An 18,130-nucleotide genomic window follows, 5' to 3' on the forward strand; every position below is an offset into this window, starting at 1 on the left:
ATTCGTCTTGCCCATTTTTCTAAAGGGTGGTTAGTCTTTGTTTTCTTATTTTTAGAAGCTATATATTAACGCTTTATGATATAAGTTGCCAATATTTTTTCCACTTTATCATTTGTCTTTGCACTTTACTTAAAGTTTTTTTTTTTCACTCAAAAGTTGTTGATTTGTTAGTTTTTATGGGTTATGTCAATTTCTGGATTCTAAATTAAATTATATTTAGGAAACTCTCCCTCATTCTTAGGTTATAAAAGAATTCAATGTTTTCTTCTAGTGTATGTAATGTTTTCATTTTTTCCATTTAAATCTCTGATCCATTTAGAATTTATTCTGGTATATGGTGTGAAGGGCAGAGCTAATTTTTATCTGGTTCCATGTGATTATGCAGTAATTCTCATTAAATCACTCACTAAAAGGTCTTTTCCTCATGCTGATTTGAGATCCTGTATTTTTTAAATTATAGTATTGAAATCTATATTGTAATACTTTCCTTAACTTTATTGAGAAGTTTTAAAGTAAACAAATAAAAAAACGAGTCTAACTTTATTAAACTGTAACATGTATTTTAAGGAATAGCCAGTGTTTTCCTAATTTCACATCCAAACACAATTATAGGTGAAACTTTAAAATTGCGAGTACTACTTTAAACACTAACGAAGTGTTATTTCCTTATAGTGCCACAAGGTCGCAGTAGTGAGAGAAGATAAATTGGAAGGTAAGTGTTTTAGTGATTTAGCAAGTTTTTCCTCTTATGGCATCAGTGTAGGTTCAATAAAAATCTGCCCCTAACATCTGCATATAATTTATTTAGCTATTTAACTGAAGAGCCCTATATTCCTTTTATTAGTAGTTTTCGAAACATGTTAAAATATGATACTGCATCTGCCTAACTTCCCATTTTTAAGGCCAACAGCTGCTGACATTTATAAAGCACTTTTATCACTGGATTACAAAACTCGTGACAGACATGCAAAACTATTATGAATACCATATGGGACACTTTCATCAACTGTAAAAAGACAGTAGTCTAAATATTGTGTTGTATTCCATAACGGTTATTTTAGGAAGTAAATTAAAGAATGCTTTACTAGAAGTCAGGAAGACTTCTAAATTAAATTTGTGCACTATTTCAAGACTATTAATGCTACCATTTTTAAAAACACAATTCAAAGGAATTTTATAACAGAGTCCTTGTGATCTTGGACCTATATCTCAAGACAAAACCTACACTGTTGTACTTTGTATATAAAAACTCCTTCCAGTGTGTGGGGTGGGGTGGGGTGGGGGCGTTTTCTTAGCAAATTAACTCTAAAGTATTCAGGGTGATGGGGATATACACTTCCCTCCCCCCGAATTCCCACAGTGATAGGCAAAGCAAAATTTCTTCATTCTATAGATACTTAGTTATTGTCTACTGTGTGTCAGGCACTGGGGACGCAGAACAAGTTAGGCACAACCGCTTCCCTTGTGGAACCTAAAATTTGTTCTTGTGATGTTCTTTTGTGTTTTTCCTCTGCAGACTTATCTAATTAGTAGTATTTTTTGTTACAGAGTTGCTTTCTCTAAACTAAAATTGAAAGATATAAATGAGTCTTCTCAGATAGTAGCTATTTATTCTTCTTTAATTATATGCTAGAGTGTAAGGTTCTTCCCTGACTGAAAAAAAAAAAGAAAAAGATCATCATAGTCATCATGAATCATTAATTAATATTTACTAAGTGTCCGCTAGATGAGTGATACCCTCACAGGTGCTGTACTTAGAAATGACTCATCACCGCCTACCTTGTCATAATGTTCCCATTGCAGACAGAAGAGTTGATGTTATACTGTATATGTGGCTATTTGGCCTGTTAGAGTTTTTTGGACCACCACAGATTGCAAATGGTTTTAATGCAGAAGGGTTTCTTGTTAAAGTCCCCACATGCTATGAAGTTTGTGTATTAACAGACTACTTTTCCTGTTGACTTGTAGCAGTGAAGTCCAAGCTAGCTGTGACTGCCAGCATCCATGTGTACAGCATCCAGAAAGCCATGCTAAAGGACAGTGGGCCTCTGTTCAATACTGACTATGACATCCTTAAAAGCAACTTGCAGAACTGTAGCAAGTAAGCTCCTTAATGTTCCTTGTGGGCTTCTTTACGAATTGATTTTGTAAGATGTTTACACAGTGGCTGCCTCTTAAGAGTGAATGCCAAGTCTAGTAAAACCCCATTTATCTTGCAGTAAGACACATGCCTGGTTTTATTAGTACATCATAAGGTGAAAAATAGCAACCACAACCCATACTGAAAACCCCAGTGGACTACCCATAAATCTATCTCTCATATATTTATCCTGTCACTGCCACCAGTAATGTTTGTTGTGCCCCCTCTAACTCCCTTACCCCAGTCTCTGCTTTTCTGAATCCTACCCATCCTTCAAGAACCAGTTCAAATGTTGTCCTTCTAAAAACTATTCCTAATTTGATATCCCTCTACTTCCCATCCGAAAGCAACTTTTTTTGAGCCTCCATAACCAGGATCAGATCTTGTAAATCTTTTGTGTCCTTCACAGTATAGGGAGGTAATGGAGTATAATGCAATATACATTTTGGAAATGATGGTCAAAGTCTTCAGTCATGGCTTTGTTGCTTAATAGCCCAATGACTTTGGACAGATTCCTTAAACTCTTTGAGCTTTGGTTTCTTCATCCTTGAATTAGATGTAATAATGCCTACTTTGTGGAGTTTTATTAAGAGTTCAAGTCAGTTTCCCAAACATATATTGAATACCTGCTATTTTGACAGGTACTAAGCAAGATAATTTGAATTCAATATCTGATGAGTACCTATGACATGTCACACACTACAGAATGAATATGGCCCAGTACCTGCTCATGGAACTGATGGTCTGATGGGAGGCAGTATGATAGTGCTATAATAGGAATAATGGGATAGGAAGATGTTTGAAGAGGCATTTACCCACATTTGGATGGGGAGAGTGAGGGGGCAAGACAGAGAAATCTTGAAGGTTATGACATCCAAGTTGAGGCCTGAAAGCCCAGTAGAAATAGCCAGGGAAAGGGGAAATGGGAAAGTAAGGACAGAGCTAAGAGAGAATACATAATGCTTTGCAGAACCATAATAGTTTTCTATGGCTGGAACTTAGAGTGAGAGGTAGGAAATAATTAGATAGAAGACTAAAGAGGCCAACTAGGATAAGAAGTTTAGACTTTATTATTCTGAGAGCACTGGGGAGCCACTGAAGATTTTTAAGCAGATCAAGTGAAGTGATGAGAATTAAATTTTAAAAAGATAACTGACTGTGATGTTGAAGATAGAATGGAAGGGAATAATCTGGAGGCAGTGTCACCAGGGAGGAGAAATATTGCAGTGATCCGGGGTGGAGACAGCAGTTACCTGAAGTAAAGTAGTGGTGTTGGGGATGGATAGGTATGAAAGTTAAAGAGTCACAACCATCAAAAACCTCAATGTGTTGTAGTAGTTGGGGACATTGTGTTGCGGGGGGAGGTCCCTGTTCGTAGTGTTAAAAGGATGAGATCCATGTATCTGGCTTGGGCAGCTGGGCACTAAGAAAGGGAATGTAAGAGGCTTTAGGAGAGAGGGAAAAATGATAAATTCAGTTTTAGACATACTGAGTTTGAGAAGCCTGTGGAAAATCCAACTGGGGATGTCCACTACAAAAGATAGGTGAGTCTAGCGCTAAGGAGAGAAATCCAGGGTGAAGATACAGAGATTTTGGAATCAGAGAGAATAGGTAAGTAACTGGGCCATAGCAGATACAGTCATGCAGAGAGAATGTATAGAATGAAAGAATGGCAGAAAATAAAACTCTAGGCCACAGTTACTAGCTGTGTGACCTTGGGCAAGTTACTTAACCTCTGTGCTTCAATTTCCTTATCAGTAAAGTTAACAATAGTACCAACCTCACGGGGTTGTGGAAGATTAAGTGGCTTAATATATGTTAAGTACTTAGAATAGCACTTAGCACATAGTAACCACTATTTAATAATAGCTTTAAAAAAAGGGAAGGGCTGGAAAAGAGGGGCCCCTAGGGAGAAGCCAGAGATAAGAGGGAAATCAGAAGAGTATATGGGGTTCCAGAAGCTAAGGGAAGAGTTTCAAGAAGGAGGGATTGGTCAACCATGTGAAACATTGCTGAGAAGCCTAGTAAGATTAGAACTGTAAAGTGTCCATTGGATTTAGTGATGGCCTTGGTAAGAACATTTTCAGGGGAGTAACCAGATTCTGGTCAGCTGAGTAAATGGGGACACTAGGAAGTGAGACAACAAATATGTATAACTCTTTCCAGGAAATTTGACTGTAAAATGGAAGGAAAAGTGTGGGAGTTTTCTGTAAGTTCCATGAGAATGGGGATTGTGTCTAATTTGTTAACTGTATATCCAAAATGGTGTCTGGCATATGATAAGCATTCAGTAAGTAATTGTCGAGTGAATTAATGATGGAAGTAGTTGTGTTTTTTTCTTTAGCTCAAAACCTTGAGTAAAATCGGCATATAAATATTTATTTTAAAAAATATATAATTATATAGCCAGAGAGTAATAATTCACAAGACCTGTGTCTTTTAGGGAAGGATTTCAGGAAAACATTAATACCCTGATAATTTTTTGTAAAATATTAGATTTCAAAAATGACGGGTATTAAAATCTAGTTATGGCATTGTCAAGCTTTAAAAATCAGATTTTCTGTTGTATCAAGCAAATAAAAACAAAAGTGACTCAAAAGTTCAAAATCAAATTTGCACAGGGCTCACTAAAATAAACATGGTAAGTAGCAATATGGTAATAGGAAGCACTTCAGTGAAACTTTACCTAAATACTTAAAAGTATCCTCAGTAGAAATGTGAAGAATTTATCTCCAATAAAGAAGTATTTGGTCCTGAGAATTATGGGCCAACTGAGATCTGACTCATGATTTTGTGTGTTTTAAGAAGTGCTGTGACAGGAAGAAAGTTGAAATTTTAGTGTTGAGCAGAGATTCTTCTCTTTTCGAACATGCTCCCAGCCTAACTTGGTCTCTTCCTTGTTGCCAATTCCTGGTCCTGACCCTAAGGTGTGGAATGCAGACCAAACAGAGAAAGAGTTGTCTCAAGCCAACTTTAGATGTTGACAATGAAATAAAACATTGCCCTTTTCCTTGTACATGGAAGCACTGCAAGGCCAGAAAGGAAGAGTGGTGGGTGAAAGTAAATGATTTCCTTCTGTTCTTAACTCTGATGCATAAAAGATGTGTGTTACTGTAGAGTTTCTATGATAAATCAGTGGAAGATTTTTGGAGCTGTTGGGGCTGCTCAGTCTAAAGTTACTTCTGAAATGAAATGATTTATTAGGGATTTTTTACTTAGGCCAGGTATTCTAGCAGTTAATCTCAAAGTTGTGCCTGCTTGATTTAGAAAATAATTGCTATCACCACATAGTTTCTAAATCTCCCTGATCTCCCACCCCAACTTGAGGTGATAACGCTAGAGAAGGGAAAGAAACCAGAAGCCTCACTTTGTCACTTAAATCATCATTGTTTCAATTTGTCTTTCCTGACACTTGCTATGTGCCAGGTCTTGTTCTGGGTGCCTGAAATTTAAACGACAAATAAAACCGTCAAGGAACTCTTCTCCAGTAAACAAGACTGAGGAAAGTAAAATGTTTTTCTTTGTTAGGAAATGTTGGGGAACTTTGCTTTAAGTATAACCCTCTGAGAAGGCTGAATCAGTTATCCCTTCACAATGTGGAATGTTACATTATGTTATTTGTGTGAAACAGGTACATCTGTAATGATTAGAGAAGAGATGAATGTTCCTTTTAATATGGCATGCAAACTGTTCCACCAAATTTCTTTACTTGGCCTTAGGCATACTTACTTATCTGATGCTGTGAGTTGGTATTATTAGAAATTATTAACAAATGGCTATAAAAGGACAGTAGGTTATAGGAGCCAGTTTGTCTGTTCCCAGCTTCTTCCATATTTTAAAGCATGACCTACTCTGGCCAGGAGAGTTGCCAGGTAATTTGTTAATATTTAAAGCTCTTAGTTTTGATTTAGTTAATATTTATTGTATGTCTAGCTGTATGAGAGGAAGGTTTTTAAAAACATGGGATAACCATTTGGTTTCCCAAGGATGGTAAAATTACTAAATCTTTAATTGTTTGGTGCATTCTTATTCCTTTGAATTAGGATGATTTTTCAAAGAAGCAAGAATATTCTATATGATGTGGTAGAGGACACTGATTCCAACCTTGTCTTTATTACTAACTAGATGTGTAACTTAAAACAAGTGACTTACCTTCAGAGTAGAGGAGGGAAAAAAGTGACTTATTTCTCTCCGGTATTTGTTTATATAATTAAGAGTTTTGTACAAAAAATTTCTAAAATCATTCTAGTTCTAAAATTCCCTAATTTTATAATATTAGAGTAAGAAAGTATTGTGGAAGATGTAAGAGTTCAAAAATAAGGTTTGATACTCACATTACTTTAACGTAACATTTCTGTTTTCAGGTTTAGTGCCATACAATGTGCAGCTGCAGTCCCTAGAGCTCCTGCTGAATCCTCATCTTCCAAAAAGTTTGAGCAGTCACACCTTCAGGTGTCAAGTGAGATGCAAGCCAACAATGAGCTCACAATCAATGGTCATGGCCCACCTGCCTCCAAACAGATTTCCCAGCAGCCCAAAGGGATTATGGGAATGTTTGCCTCTAAAGCTGCTACTAAAACCCAAGAAACCAACAAGGAAACTAAAACAGAGGCTAAAGAAGTAACAAATGTAAGTCTTCCTTGAAGATATGTCTTTATTAAAGCTCAAAATGGGTAACTAGAAAAGTATTAATAGTTCCAGTGGTAGTAGTTTAATTATATAAGGTTCTAATATTTTGTTCTGATTTTTCTACTTTAGTTGAAATCCTTTAATACTTGATAGTCTCATCTGAAGTAGTTCCTTTTTCTTTTCATAATGCTTCTCACCAAGCCTTGGATTCTCCTTCTGTAAAATGATAATTCCTGCTTGTACACATCACAAAATTGTTGTGAGATCCAGATGAAATAAAGCATGTGAAAACACCTCAAAAATTGTGAAGTTCACAGGAAGCTGAGGCAGTAGGATTGCTTGAGCCCAGGAGTGTGAGGTTGCTGTGAGCTAGGCTGACGCCATGGCACTCACTCTAGCCAGGGCAAAAGAGTGAGACTCTGTCTCAAAAAAAAAAAAAAAAAAAATTGTGAAGTTCAAAGAATTGTTTATTAGCAATATGTCGTTTTGGGTAACATCTTATATTCTGGGCTTTGCCATATATGTTTGTCTTCCTAGTGTATTTCCCATTCTTGTTTATTTTATGCATTTTTTTCTTACTTCCTTTATTCACTTCCCTTAGTTTTTAATTGTTTAGTCATCTGAACTAACTTAAGAGCATTGACTTAAGACAAGTATCATTAAGATACCATTAAAAAAAATCCAGAGAAGTATAATTATTATTATTACTATTATTACCATCACTGCCATTTTCAAGCTTCTGTTCTTTGGGAAAGGAGAAGAGGAATGGAGGGAAACACATTTATTGAATTCCTACTGTGTACCAAGAGTCTGATCTTTGTTTAAATCCTCTTATCAATTTTTTGAGGGAGGTATTACCATTTCCATTTTGCATGTGATAAAATAGAAGCCTAGACTTAACTAACTTGCCAATGAGTGGTAAAACCAGGGTTCACATCGACTTCTCATGGTTCGTTCAAAAGGTAACGTTTTGGGTTTTCCCCCCATTGTGTACCATACTACCTCTGATCTGTTTTAATTCTGTCAAACTAAATAGTTTTTAAATGTGCTCAAGAAATATTTAGATACATCCATGGATAATAATTTTATAAGAACTATGAGAAACTAAGCTTTGGAAATTACAGCAGGTACTGTCTGGTCTGGATTATTATTCTACATTTGTTCTTATATCTAACGCTTACACATTTGGCATGATTATAGAGATTACCATCGTGACAGTGTGGTGTGCTATTGAAGAGATTGCTCAAGACCGTGCTTCTTCAAGAGCAACCTAAATGCTAGAAAAAAATCTCATGTGTTTTCCTGTGTTTTTGTAGGCATCTTCGGCAGGCAGCAAGGCACCAGGGAAAGGGAATGTGCTGAGCAATTTTTTTGGAAAAGCTGCTATGAGTAAGCATGTTCTTACTTTCCTCTGACTAATAAATGAATGTTAATGTAATAATATATCTTACCTGAGATGAAAGCCACTTTGTCTAGTGTTTGGCCAGCCAGGAGACTATAGGTAGCATTCCTGCATCCTAACGTAAATTTCCAGTGTCCTGACCTATCAGTACATTGATGAAGGTAACCCAACTAGAACAGTGTACTATATGGGTGAGTTGGACTCAGTTGAGATTTTTTGGAGGGTAGTTTACTATTCCTATTTTTACTTCCTGCCTTGAAAAGAGAATGAAGTATTTCCCTTCAAGGGCCCTTTTTTTAAAAAAAATTTATTTTTATTTTTTATTTTTTAAGAGACAAGGTCTTGCTGTATCACCCAGGCTGGAGGGCAGTGGCACAATCATAATTCACTGCAGCCTCCAACTTTTGGGCTCAGGTGATCCTCCTGCCTCAGCCTCCTGAGTAGCTGGGACTATAGGCGTGTACCACCATGCCCAGCTATTTTTTTTATTTTTTGTAGAGATGGGGTCTCACTATGTTGCCCAAGCTGATTTTGAACTCCTAGCCTCAAGCAATCCTCCCATCTTGGCCTCCTGAAGTGCTGGGATTACAGGTGTGATCCACCATGCCTTACCTCATGGGGCTCTTGAAAATGAGTGATGAAAACACAAGAGAGGCTGCCTGGTTAAGCAGTATAGTGTTGAGGTTAATAACGTGGATGCTAGAGTCAGTTTGCCTAGTGGGAATGTTATCACTTCTAAGGTTTCAAAAATAAATCTTTTGCCTTTTTTTAGTTTTTGCATATTACTCACAGGTCTAATTAGACTTCAATGTGAATTAGAAGGGCCCAGGTAGTAATGAGCATTTAAAAATATTTAGTTTTTGAGAAAGCAAAAATCTTTATTTTAAAAAAATATTTAAATAAGAATTCTTTCACATGAGAAGAACCAGTAGTCACATATTTTCATACTTCTCATATCAAGTACACATTCCTTGAGGGTATGTGGCAGAATACCAGGAAGAATTCACGAGCCACGGGATAATTATGGCACACTTTCTTGGAGCATCAGTTTTACAAAGATTTTGCAGGGAAATGTTTTGTTATGTGCTTATGCAAGCAAAATTACTCAGAATTCTGCTTTTCTGTGATGGCTAAACTGGTGGTCAAGGGAAGGATTGGGATGACAGTTTTTTTTTTATTTGCCATAAAAACTATCAGAGAAGAATATTTTTGTGTTCTGCAGGTATATGGAAAATGTGATATTTTCAGGTTATTGGGAAGCACAATTATTGTATTATTGCAGGCACAATGTACAGGGAACACTGTGAAAATATCATGCTGATGTCACTGGCTTGCCTGGCTGGTACTGGGCCACTATATGCAATCAGATTATGGTTTCTTGGGAACTTTGATGAAGATTGCATGTTTGTTGGTTGGGTTTTTTTTTTAATTCTTACTTTTAAAGTATATAAGATATGTGAATATTTCCTAAAAAATCAAACTATTAATATGCAGGAATATATACTTATTTATTCATGTGTTTAGCAAATATTGATTGAGCACCTTCTTTGTGCTTGCCATTATTGTGCACTGGTGATATAATGGAGAAAAAGACAAACAAGGTCCTTGCTCTCATAGCCCTTATATTCTGTGGGGAGAGACAAATAAATATGGAAAAATTAAATAGTTAATGATGTAATTGCTAAGCAGAGAGTAATAGGGTGTTAGGATAGCATGTAATAGAGTGAGGGGAGAACCTAGATAAAATAAAAGAATTAAATATTCACCTAATAAAAAGAATTGCTTACAAAGTTAATTTATTTAACAGACATTTTTTCAAGGCTGAATGTTTAGAATAAAATTATGATTTTTTTATATTTGACACAATAAGATCAATGCAATGAAAATGAAGTGTGAGAGTTAGATGAAGAGAGTTCATTGTGGAGGCTTAAACCATTTAAAACTTAATGCTGGGCAGTAAGAAGTGTTAGCAAGGATGTGGAGAACTTGAACCCTTATACATTGCTTTGGGGAAGGTAAAATGGTGTACTCCCTTTGGAAAATGGTATGGCAGTACTTCAAAAAGTTAAACAGAGTTTACCCAGAAATTTCACTCTAGGTATCTACTTAAGGGAATTAAAACTGCATGTACACACAGAAACTTGTATGCAAGTATTCATAGTAGCATTTTTCTTATTAGCCCCAAAATGGAAACAACCCAAAGGCCCGTCATCTGATGAATGGATAAACAAAATGTGTTATATGCAGACAATGGAATATTATTCAGCCATAAAAAGGAATGAAGTATGGATACATGCTACAACATTAATGAACCTTGAAACGTTATGCTAAGTGAAAGAAGCCAGACACAAAAGACCACATATTTCATGATTCCATTTATATGAAATGTCCACAATAGGCAAGTCTATAGAGAAAGATTAGTGATTGTCAAGGGCTGGGCTGGGGTTGAGAAGTAACTGCTGATGGGTATAGGGTTTTTTCTTGGGATGATGAAAATATTCTAAAACTGGATAGTGGTGATGGTTGCACAACTAAAACCCACCAAATTGGACACTTTAAAAGGGTGAATTTTATGGTATATGAATTGTATCTCAATTTTTAAAAGTAGTGCTTTATATGTGATAAAAATTTATCATTGGCAACAAAATTAAAAAGTCATCATCAGTTATCTTTGTTTCCTTGAAAAGGTTTCATATTTTCTTGAGTATTAAAAGGAGATACTTTTAATCAGTCAGATGATATAAGTGATTTGATCATTCAGGTAACAAGAAAATGTCATTAAATTTTCCTTAATAATTGCTTTTAAATGCTGCATCGAACTACCTCTTAACCAGCTCATCGGCCAGTTATAACTGCATATATATATATAAGTTTGAGTTCCTAAAATTCTGTGAAACCACCACAAAGAAACTCTGGATGCTGAATCTGATGTTTGATCAGTGGTATTTTAATTTAGATCAGTTTTCTGAAATTGGTAGACTCAGTGCAATAACTTTTCTTTCCTTAACCCATGAGATAAGTTGGAAATATTTGCAGATTTTTCCTCCTAATGATGTAATTTTAAAACAATATAATTTATGTAATAGAATGCAAAATTTGAATAGATTTTAAAGATACACATGTGACTTCAGAGAAGTTTTTTGGGGTTGGTCGCAGACCTCTAAAGCCCCTGGAGATACATGTTTTCTTTTCTATACAATTTGGAATATTTTGGTAGAAAAGTCTGAGAAGCACTGATACTTGAGAACAACAGTATTAAAAATGTAAGAGAGTAGACCACCATTGGGCTGGTGGATTCCACCATTCAGATTTCCCATTCAGGTCTTCGGGGGAAAAAAATATAAATATTGATAGATTGCCTTTTACACTTTGATCCGTCTTCTACACTTTCAAATAATATACAGGTTATTATATTAAGCTGTATGTAAATAGCCAAGACTGAGATAGAATTTTTTTCCTATACTCTAGATGGTTTAAGGGGGTGGAGAACCTGTGGCCTTGAGTCCACATGTGGCCTTCTGGATCCTTGAGTGCGACCTTTTAACTGAATCCAAATTTTACAGAACAAATCCTTTTAATAAAGGAATTTGTTCTGTGAAGTTTGGATTTGGTCGAGGGGCTGCACTCGGAGATCTACAAGGCCACATGTGGCCTTGAGGTCACAGGTCCCCCACCCCACTAGGTTTATAGCTTTCTAATAGTATTTTATGACTTTGCTTGCAAAAAGCTGTCACTGAGTGTAGCAGGAAGGCTACGTTATGTGTTTCTCGGATGGCTAGGCCTGTCCTACTTGCATTTCTTAGTCCTCCACACTGCATGGTAGTTGTTTTTCATCTTGGTAGAGGGAGAAGGATAAGGACTTTGAGTAGTTAAACTAACTTAGGTTCAAATCCTGACTCTTACCTTTTCTATCAGTGTTACCTTGGACAAGTCACTTAACCAGTACTGATCTCTTTTAATTCTTACAATAATCTTATACATATTATCCCAGTTTTTACAGAAAAGACTGACTTTTAGATAAAATAATTTGCCCATTGTGAAGCAGAGTTTGAACTAAACTTTCTTGATTCCAATATAGTCTTTAAATTTTATCGTTAAGGTAGTAGAAAGATAGTAAGAGTATCCAAGCATTAAAAGATAGAATATAATAGAAAGTAATGGTCTTGCTATAAATTCTGTTGTCACCATTTGTAAGCTGTGTATTCTTGGGAAGCATCTTTCGATCTCTCTGACTCTTTATTTTCCTCATCTGAAAAATGAAAAGGATGATACATCATTAAATTGTATTTGTTTTTTCTAAGCCTTGCTTTTAGTATCATTTGGCTTGGGAGCTGTAATATAATGAGGAATTAGCGGGAGGCAAAAGTGAAAATAGAGTGGTAGTTAGAAAGGAGACATGTTTTCTGAATAGACTAGGAGCTCTCTATTAGGACAGGGACTGTTTTTTTATCCCTTTTGCCCCTGCTCCTAACATATTACCTGGCACATAGTAGACTGTTGAAAAAATGATGGATTAATATTGCATAATGGGGTTATATATCATCTGCTATACTTTATTTGTAGATAAACTTAAAGTCAATTTGGATTCAGAACAAGCAGTGAAAGAAGAAAAAATAGTGGAGCAACCTCCAGAGTCTGTCACTGAACCAAAGCTGGCAGCTCCTGCAGGCCTGAAGAAATCCAGCAAAAAAGCAGAGCCTGTTAAGATGCAGCAGAAGGAAAAAAAAAGGTAGGAAAATGTTCCTTGTGGGGGAAGAGTGTCTCTACTGGGGGTGAAAAGGTCTATTTGGGTTTATTGACAGCAGGCAATTTTAGTTGAGTACTAAATCCTACTTAATGCCTTAGGGATACAACTATACCACCAAAATGAAGAGACAAGCTCAGTAGTTTATCTAGTGAAGTGGAATCAGTCAGTTTGAATGATTTAGAGCCCAAAGTAATTTTTTTGCCCCATTGATCTAAATTGATTGTCTTTCCTCCCTTAATTCATTTTGAATTTGTGGACATGGCATAAGTGTGCCTAATTGTGTGTGTGTGTGTGTGTGTGTGTGTGTGTGTGTGTGTTTTTCCCTTTAGATTGCCAAATGAGGGGTTACTGTTTCTAGTCAAATTTAAGAGAAAAAGTTCTTTGTTTTCTTTTTATATCAATGAGTTTATTTTTCAAGTGGTAAAATGTAATTAGAAAAGAAAATAAAAAGCACACAAGCTATTAAAACTAGATCCAGGAATTCGAGACACTACCTCATAGTCGGTAGGAATTAGTCTGTTGAAAGAAATTCTAAAGGACACTGTCAGCACTGATAGGCCCAGAAAGACTTGACTTTGTGGTAAGGTTGGGGCTACTTGAGTTGAAAACATCAACAAAATGGTGAAATTTTAGAGGGTTAGGGCTCTGTCTAGTGGGCCTCGCCTACTGGGAACATAGGATATGGATGGATTAAAATGTCCCCAACCATGGTACAAACACTGTTGATGGTTATTGCCAGGAATGCATTCAGTGTTTCACTACTAAGTATGATGTTAAATGTAGATTTTTAGTGATGCCCTTTACCAGACTGAGAAAGTTCTTTTCTATTCTAAGTTTGCTGAGAGGTCTTATGAATGGGTGTTGAATTTTGACAGATGCTTTTTCTGTATTTATTGAGATGCTCATATGGTGTGTTTTTTTAATGTCATGAATTACATTGGTTGATTTTAAAATGTTAAACCAACCTTGCATTCTTGGGATAAGCCCTGGTTGGTCATGATGCATTATCCTTTTTATATATTGCTAGATTAGATTTGGTAATAGTACATTAAGCATTTTTTGCCTCCTGTGTTTATGAAGGCTATATAGGTCAATTATTTTCTGGTAATGTCTTTGTCAAGTTGCAGCATCAAAGTTGTGCTAACTCATAAAATTACAGTCATGCACTGCATAATGAGTTTCAGTCAACAGTGGATCACATATGACAGTGATCCCATAAGATTATAATGGAGCTAAAAAATTCTTGTTGCCTAGTGACATCATAGCTATTGTAACATCGTAGTGTAACGCATTGCTCACGTTTGTGGTGATGCTGATGTAAACATACCTACTGTAATGCCAGTTGTATAAAAGCATAGCACATACAATTATGTATGGTACATAATACTTGATAATGATAATAAATGACTATGCTACTGGTTTATGTGTTTACTATACTTTTTATCATTATTTTAGTAGTCCTACTCTAATTTTTTGAGACAAGGTCTTGGTATGTTGCCAAGGCTGGTCTCAAACTCCTGGCCTTAAGCGAGCCTCCACCTTGGCCTCCCAAAGTACTGGGATTTCAGACATGAGAGGCATGAGCCACCACACACAGCACAGTAGTCCTACTTATGTATAAAAAATAGTTAACTGTAAAAGAGCTTCAGGCAGGTCCTTCTGGAGATACTCCAGAAGAAGTCATTATTATCATATAGCTCCATATGTGTTATTGCCTCCAAAAACTTTCCAATGGGACAAGATATGGAGATGGAAGACAAAGATATTGATGATCCTGACCATGTTTAGGCCTAGGCTAATGTGTGTGTTTGTGTCTTCATTTTTAACAAAAAAATTTTTTAAGTAGAAAAAACTTAAATTTTAAAAAAGCTTACAGAATAAGGATATAAAGAAAATATTTTTATACAGCTGTACAGTGTGTTTGTGTTTTAAGTGTTAATACAAGAGTCAAAAAGTTAAAAAATTTTAAGTTTATAAAGTAAAAAAGTTACAGTAAGCTGAGATTGGTTTATTATTGAAGAAAGAAAAATATTTTTTAATGAATTTATTATAGTCTAAGTGTATAGTGTTTATAAAGTCTACAGTAGTGTACAGTAATGTCCTAGGCCTTCACATTCACTCACCACACACTCACTGCCTCGCCTGTAGCAACTTTCAGTCCTGCCAGCTCCATTCATGGTAAGTGCCCTACAGAGGTGTACCATTTTTTATCTTTTATACTATATTTTTACTGTAACTTTTCTATGTTTAGATATGTTTAAATACACAAATACCTTGTGTTACAGTTGCCTCCAGTATTCAATACAGTAACATGCTATACACGCTTGTAGCCTAGGAGCAATAGGCTATACCATAAAGCCCAGGTGTATAGTAGGCTACACTATCTAGGTTTATGTAAGTACACTATGTGATGTTCACACAATGAAATCCCCAAGCAATGAATTTCTCAGAATGTATTCCCATCATTAAGTAGTGCATGACTGTAATTGGGAAGAGTTTCCTTTGTTTTCTGAAGGAGTTTGTGTGAGATATATATTATTTCTTTCTTAAATGTTTGATAAAACTCACCAGTGAATCCAGGCCTCGATTTTGTTTGTAGGAAGGTTTTTTTTTTTTTTTTATTGTGAATTTGATTTCTTTAAACAGAGCTGTTGAGATTCCCTAGTTCTTGGATCGCTTTTGCTGAGTTGTGTTTTTAAAGGAATATATCTGCTTCATCTAAGTTGTTGAGTTCATTGGCATAAAGTTGTTCATAATATAGCCTTATTCTTTGAGTTTCTGTAGAATCTGTAATTATCACCACAGATTCCTTCATTGTTTCATTCCTGATTGGTAATATATATTTCTCTTTTATTGGGTTTGTAAAAAACTTGTTAATTTTATAAATATTTTCTATCTCATTGATTTCTACATTTATTTGTGTTATTTCCTTTTACTCTGAGTTTAATTTGTTCTTTTTGTACCTCGAGGTAGAAAGAAATGTTGATATTTAAAGTTACGTAAGACGTAAGGTACTTGCTGACAAATACTGTGTCTTGTATATATTTGTGTTTCTAACACACAATAGGCCCTTGAGAAGTTATTTGTTGGTTGAATGAGTAGTGTTATGGAATAGCTAGAGGAGCCAAATAATGTCAAGATGGAGTCTAGGTTTTTTAATTATGTCATTAGAATCACTTTAAGGGATATCTGTGCCTTTGCTCATGTTGTTCTTTGTCTTGAAAATATTTATCTCCCCTTTCTACCTGATGAACTTCTACTTAGCTTTTAAGTTTTCAGAGTCATATACCATAACATTTTTTTTTCTGCAGTAAAATTTATCGCATTGAGTTTTGGCTAGTGTATTTGTCAGAGCTTCTTGATAACAGTATTTTCTTCCAGATCTTTGCATCCTCAGTGTTTAGTAAAGAGCCTTGTATATAGGTAGTAGCTGCTTATTTAATGCTTGTTGAATGATTGAAAGGCTAATAGGGAAAGTAAGAAGAAATTGGAAAAGATTCTTGATTAACCTGGTCATAGCTTCCAGTGGTCTCTAGAGAACTAGAGAAATTTTTTATTCTGGTCACCCCATGAAGTGACCTAGTTGTGGTCAGTTAGCAGAATATCCTTAAAAAGAATCCTTAGTGGGCTACTCTTTTCTCCCTCTGGAATTAAGATCATGGGTTATAAAGCAGAACTCATAGGAGCCTGTGAATACTTAATTTTTGATCTCTGTAACATGTTTAATTTATTCCTGCGTGGCAACAGAGGGAAGAGAGTAGAGTTATCTGATGATGAGACAAAGGAAACTGAAAATATGAAGAAAAAAAGGAGAAGAATCAAACTTCCTGAGTCTGACAGCAGTGAAGATGAAGGTGGGCATTACTATTAATTTTTGGCTAAGAGGATAAGTTTTTATTTTGATGCTCAAGTAGCTAAAAAAGTAATTTATTATGGGTCACAATGAGAGTAATAGTCCTAGCATTGAGAGACATAGAGCACTTCTGTTTGAAATCTACTTTAGCCTTTTGACCAGAACCTTGATCTTCTGGTAATTTGCCAAAATAACTAACATAAAGGGAAAGAGTATGTGGATTATTATTATTATATATACTATCTAAGACATTTTCTTCCTTTCTTTCCTTCCATCCTTTCCTTCCTTTCTTTCTTTTCCTTCCTTTCTTTCCATGGATATTTCTTTGGCTACTGACATATGAATCTTTTAAGAATTGTGATATTCTAGGTATCAAAGGTATCAGTATCATGTTCCACATCACATAAGTAAAACCATGGTAAATTAGAACAATCTACAGTACCATTGTTGGAAGGAAATGGCACTGTGTACTTTTCTAGTTTTAAGCTGTGAGCAATGTTGTAACATAAGCAAACAGAATAAAGGCAAAAATCTCACCAGGAAAAAATTAATAGGCTTTTAAAAAAATATATCAAGTATTCAATGAGCCAAGATCTCTTCCCGAATTGTGTAAAGGAAAGTATATATTAATAGAAAGACAAGGAGGCCAAAGAGAAAGACACCTGGGCCGAACTGGCACGCTGGACGACTCTACCCTGAAAGCCTGCTTTGAGAGCCAACGATGAGAAGCTCGAGCTGCTGTAATCAGTTCTCCATGAATTCATGGCATAATGGGTATAAAACATTTTAGAGAATGGGGGGAAATCTAGTCCAAAGGAATTCAGTACATAGACAAACACAAACAAACTGATACTAACAGAGATTAAAGAAGAATAATAAATGCAAAAAAGGAACCTCCTATGCTGTCAAAGGACAAAACTAAACTTGTGAGACCCTATTCTTACCAGAAACTACTCTAAGAAGAATTGAAAATAGTAACAGAGGCTTCCAAAAAAAGGGATTAGCTGAACTATACAAGTGAGTGAAAAAATATATATACAGGTGACAGTAATGCAAAAGAAATAAACAGATCTAAGAAATAGTACCAGGAAGTTGAATCTCTCTGTGATAGAGGTACCGTCTTTGATTCTTCTGTGGATTTAGATCCTACCATTCATGCTTATATGTTAAGGATTACAGCCTCTGATATTCTGTGAGAGGTACGATACCCTTCAGAGGTATAGTTTGTTTTTGTTTTTGTTTTTGTTTTTGTTTTTGTTTTGTTTTGTTTTTGGTTCCGGGTAGAATGTGTATCTTTTTTTTTTTTTTTTATTTCAGCATATTATGGGGGTACAGATGTTTAGGTTACGTATGTTGCCC

The 18,130-nt window shown here is 35.5% G+C and overlaps 1 protein-coding gene across 2 annotated transcripts in view; it reads left to right on the plus strand.

The window, feature by feature from the left end:
* POLD3 (polymerase (DNA-directed), delta 3, accessory subunit) overlaps positions 1-18,130 on the plus strand; it is a 48,406-nt gene that overhangs the window by 16,440 nt on the left and 13,836 nt on the right. For both annotated transcript variants that reach the window (XM_012645582.1, XM_012645581.1), the window contains 6 exons: positions 673-712; positions 1,969-2,101; positions 6,505-6,769; positions 8,086-8,158; positions 12,735-12,900; positions 16,666-16,772. In XM_012645582.1, coding sequence (XP_012501036.1) covers positions 673-712; positions 1,969-2,101; positions 6,505-6,769; positions 8,086-8,158; positions 12,735-12,900; positions 16,666-16,772 — 784 coding nt within the window. The remainder of the gene's footprint in view (positions 1-672; positions 713-1,968; positions 2,102-6,504; positions 6,770-8,085; positions 8,159-12,734; positions 12,901-16,665; positions 16,773-18,130) is intronic.

The sequence above is a fragment of the Propithecus coquereli genome, unplaced genomic scaffold (assembly GCF_000956105.1).
Source record: "Propithecus coquereli isolate 6110/MARCELLA unplaced genomic scaffold, Pcoq_1.0 Scaffold235, whole genome shotgun sequence".
Taxonomy (NCBI): Eukaryota; Metazoa; Chordata; class Mammalia; order Primates; family Indriidae; genus Propithecus; species Propithecus coquereli.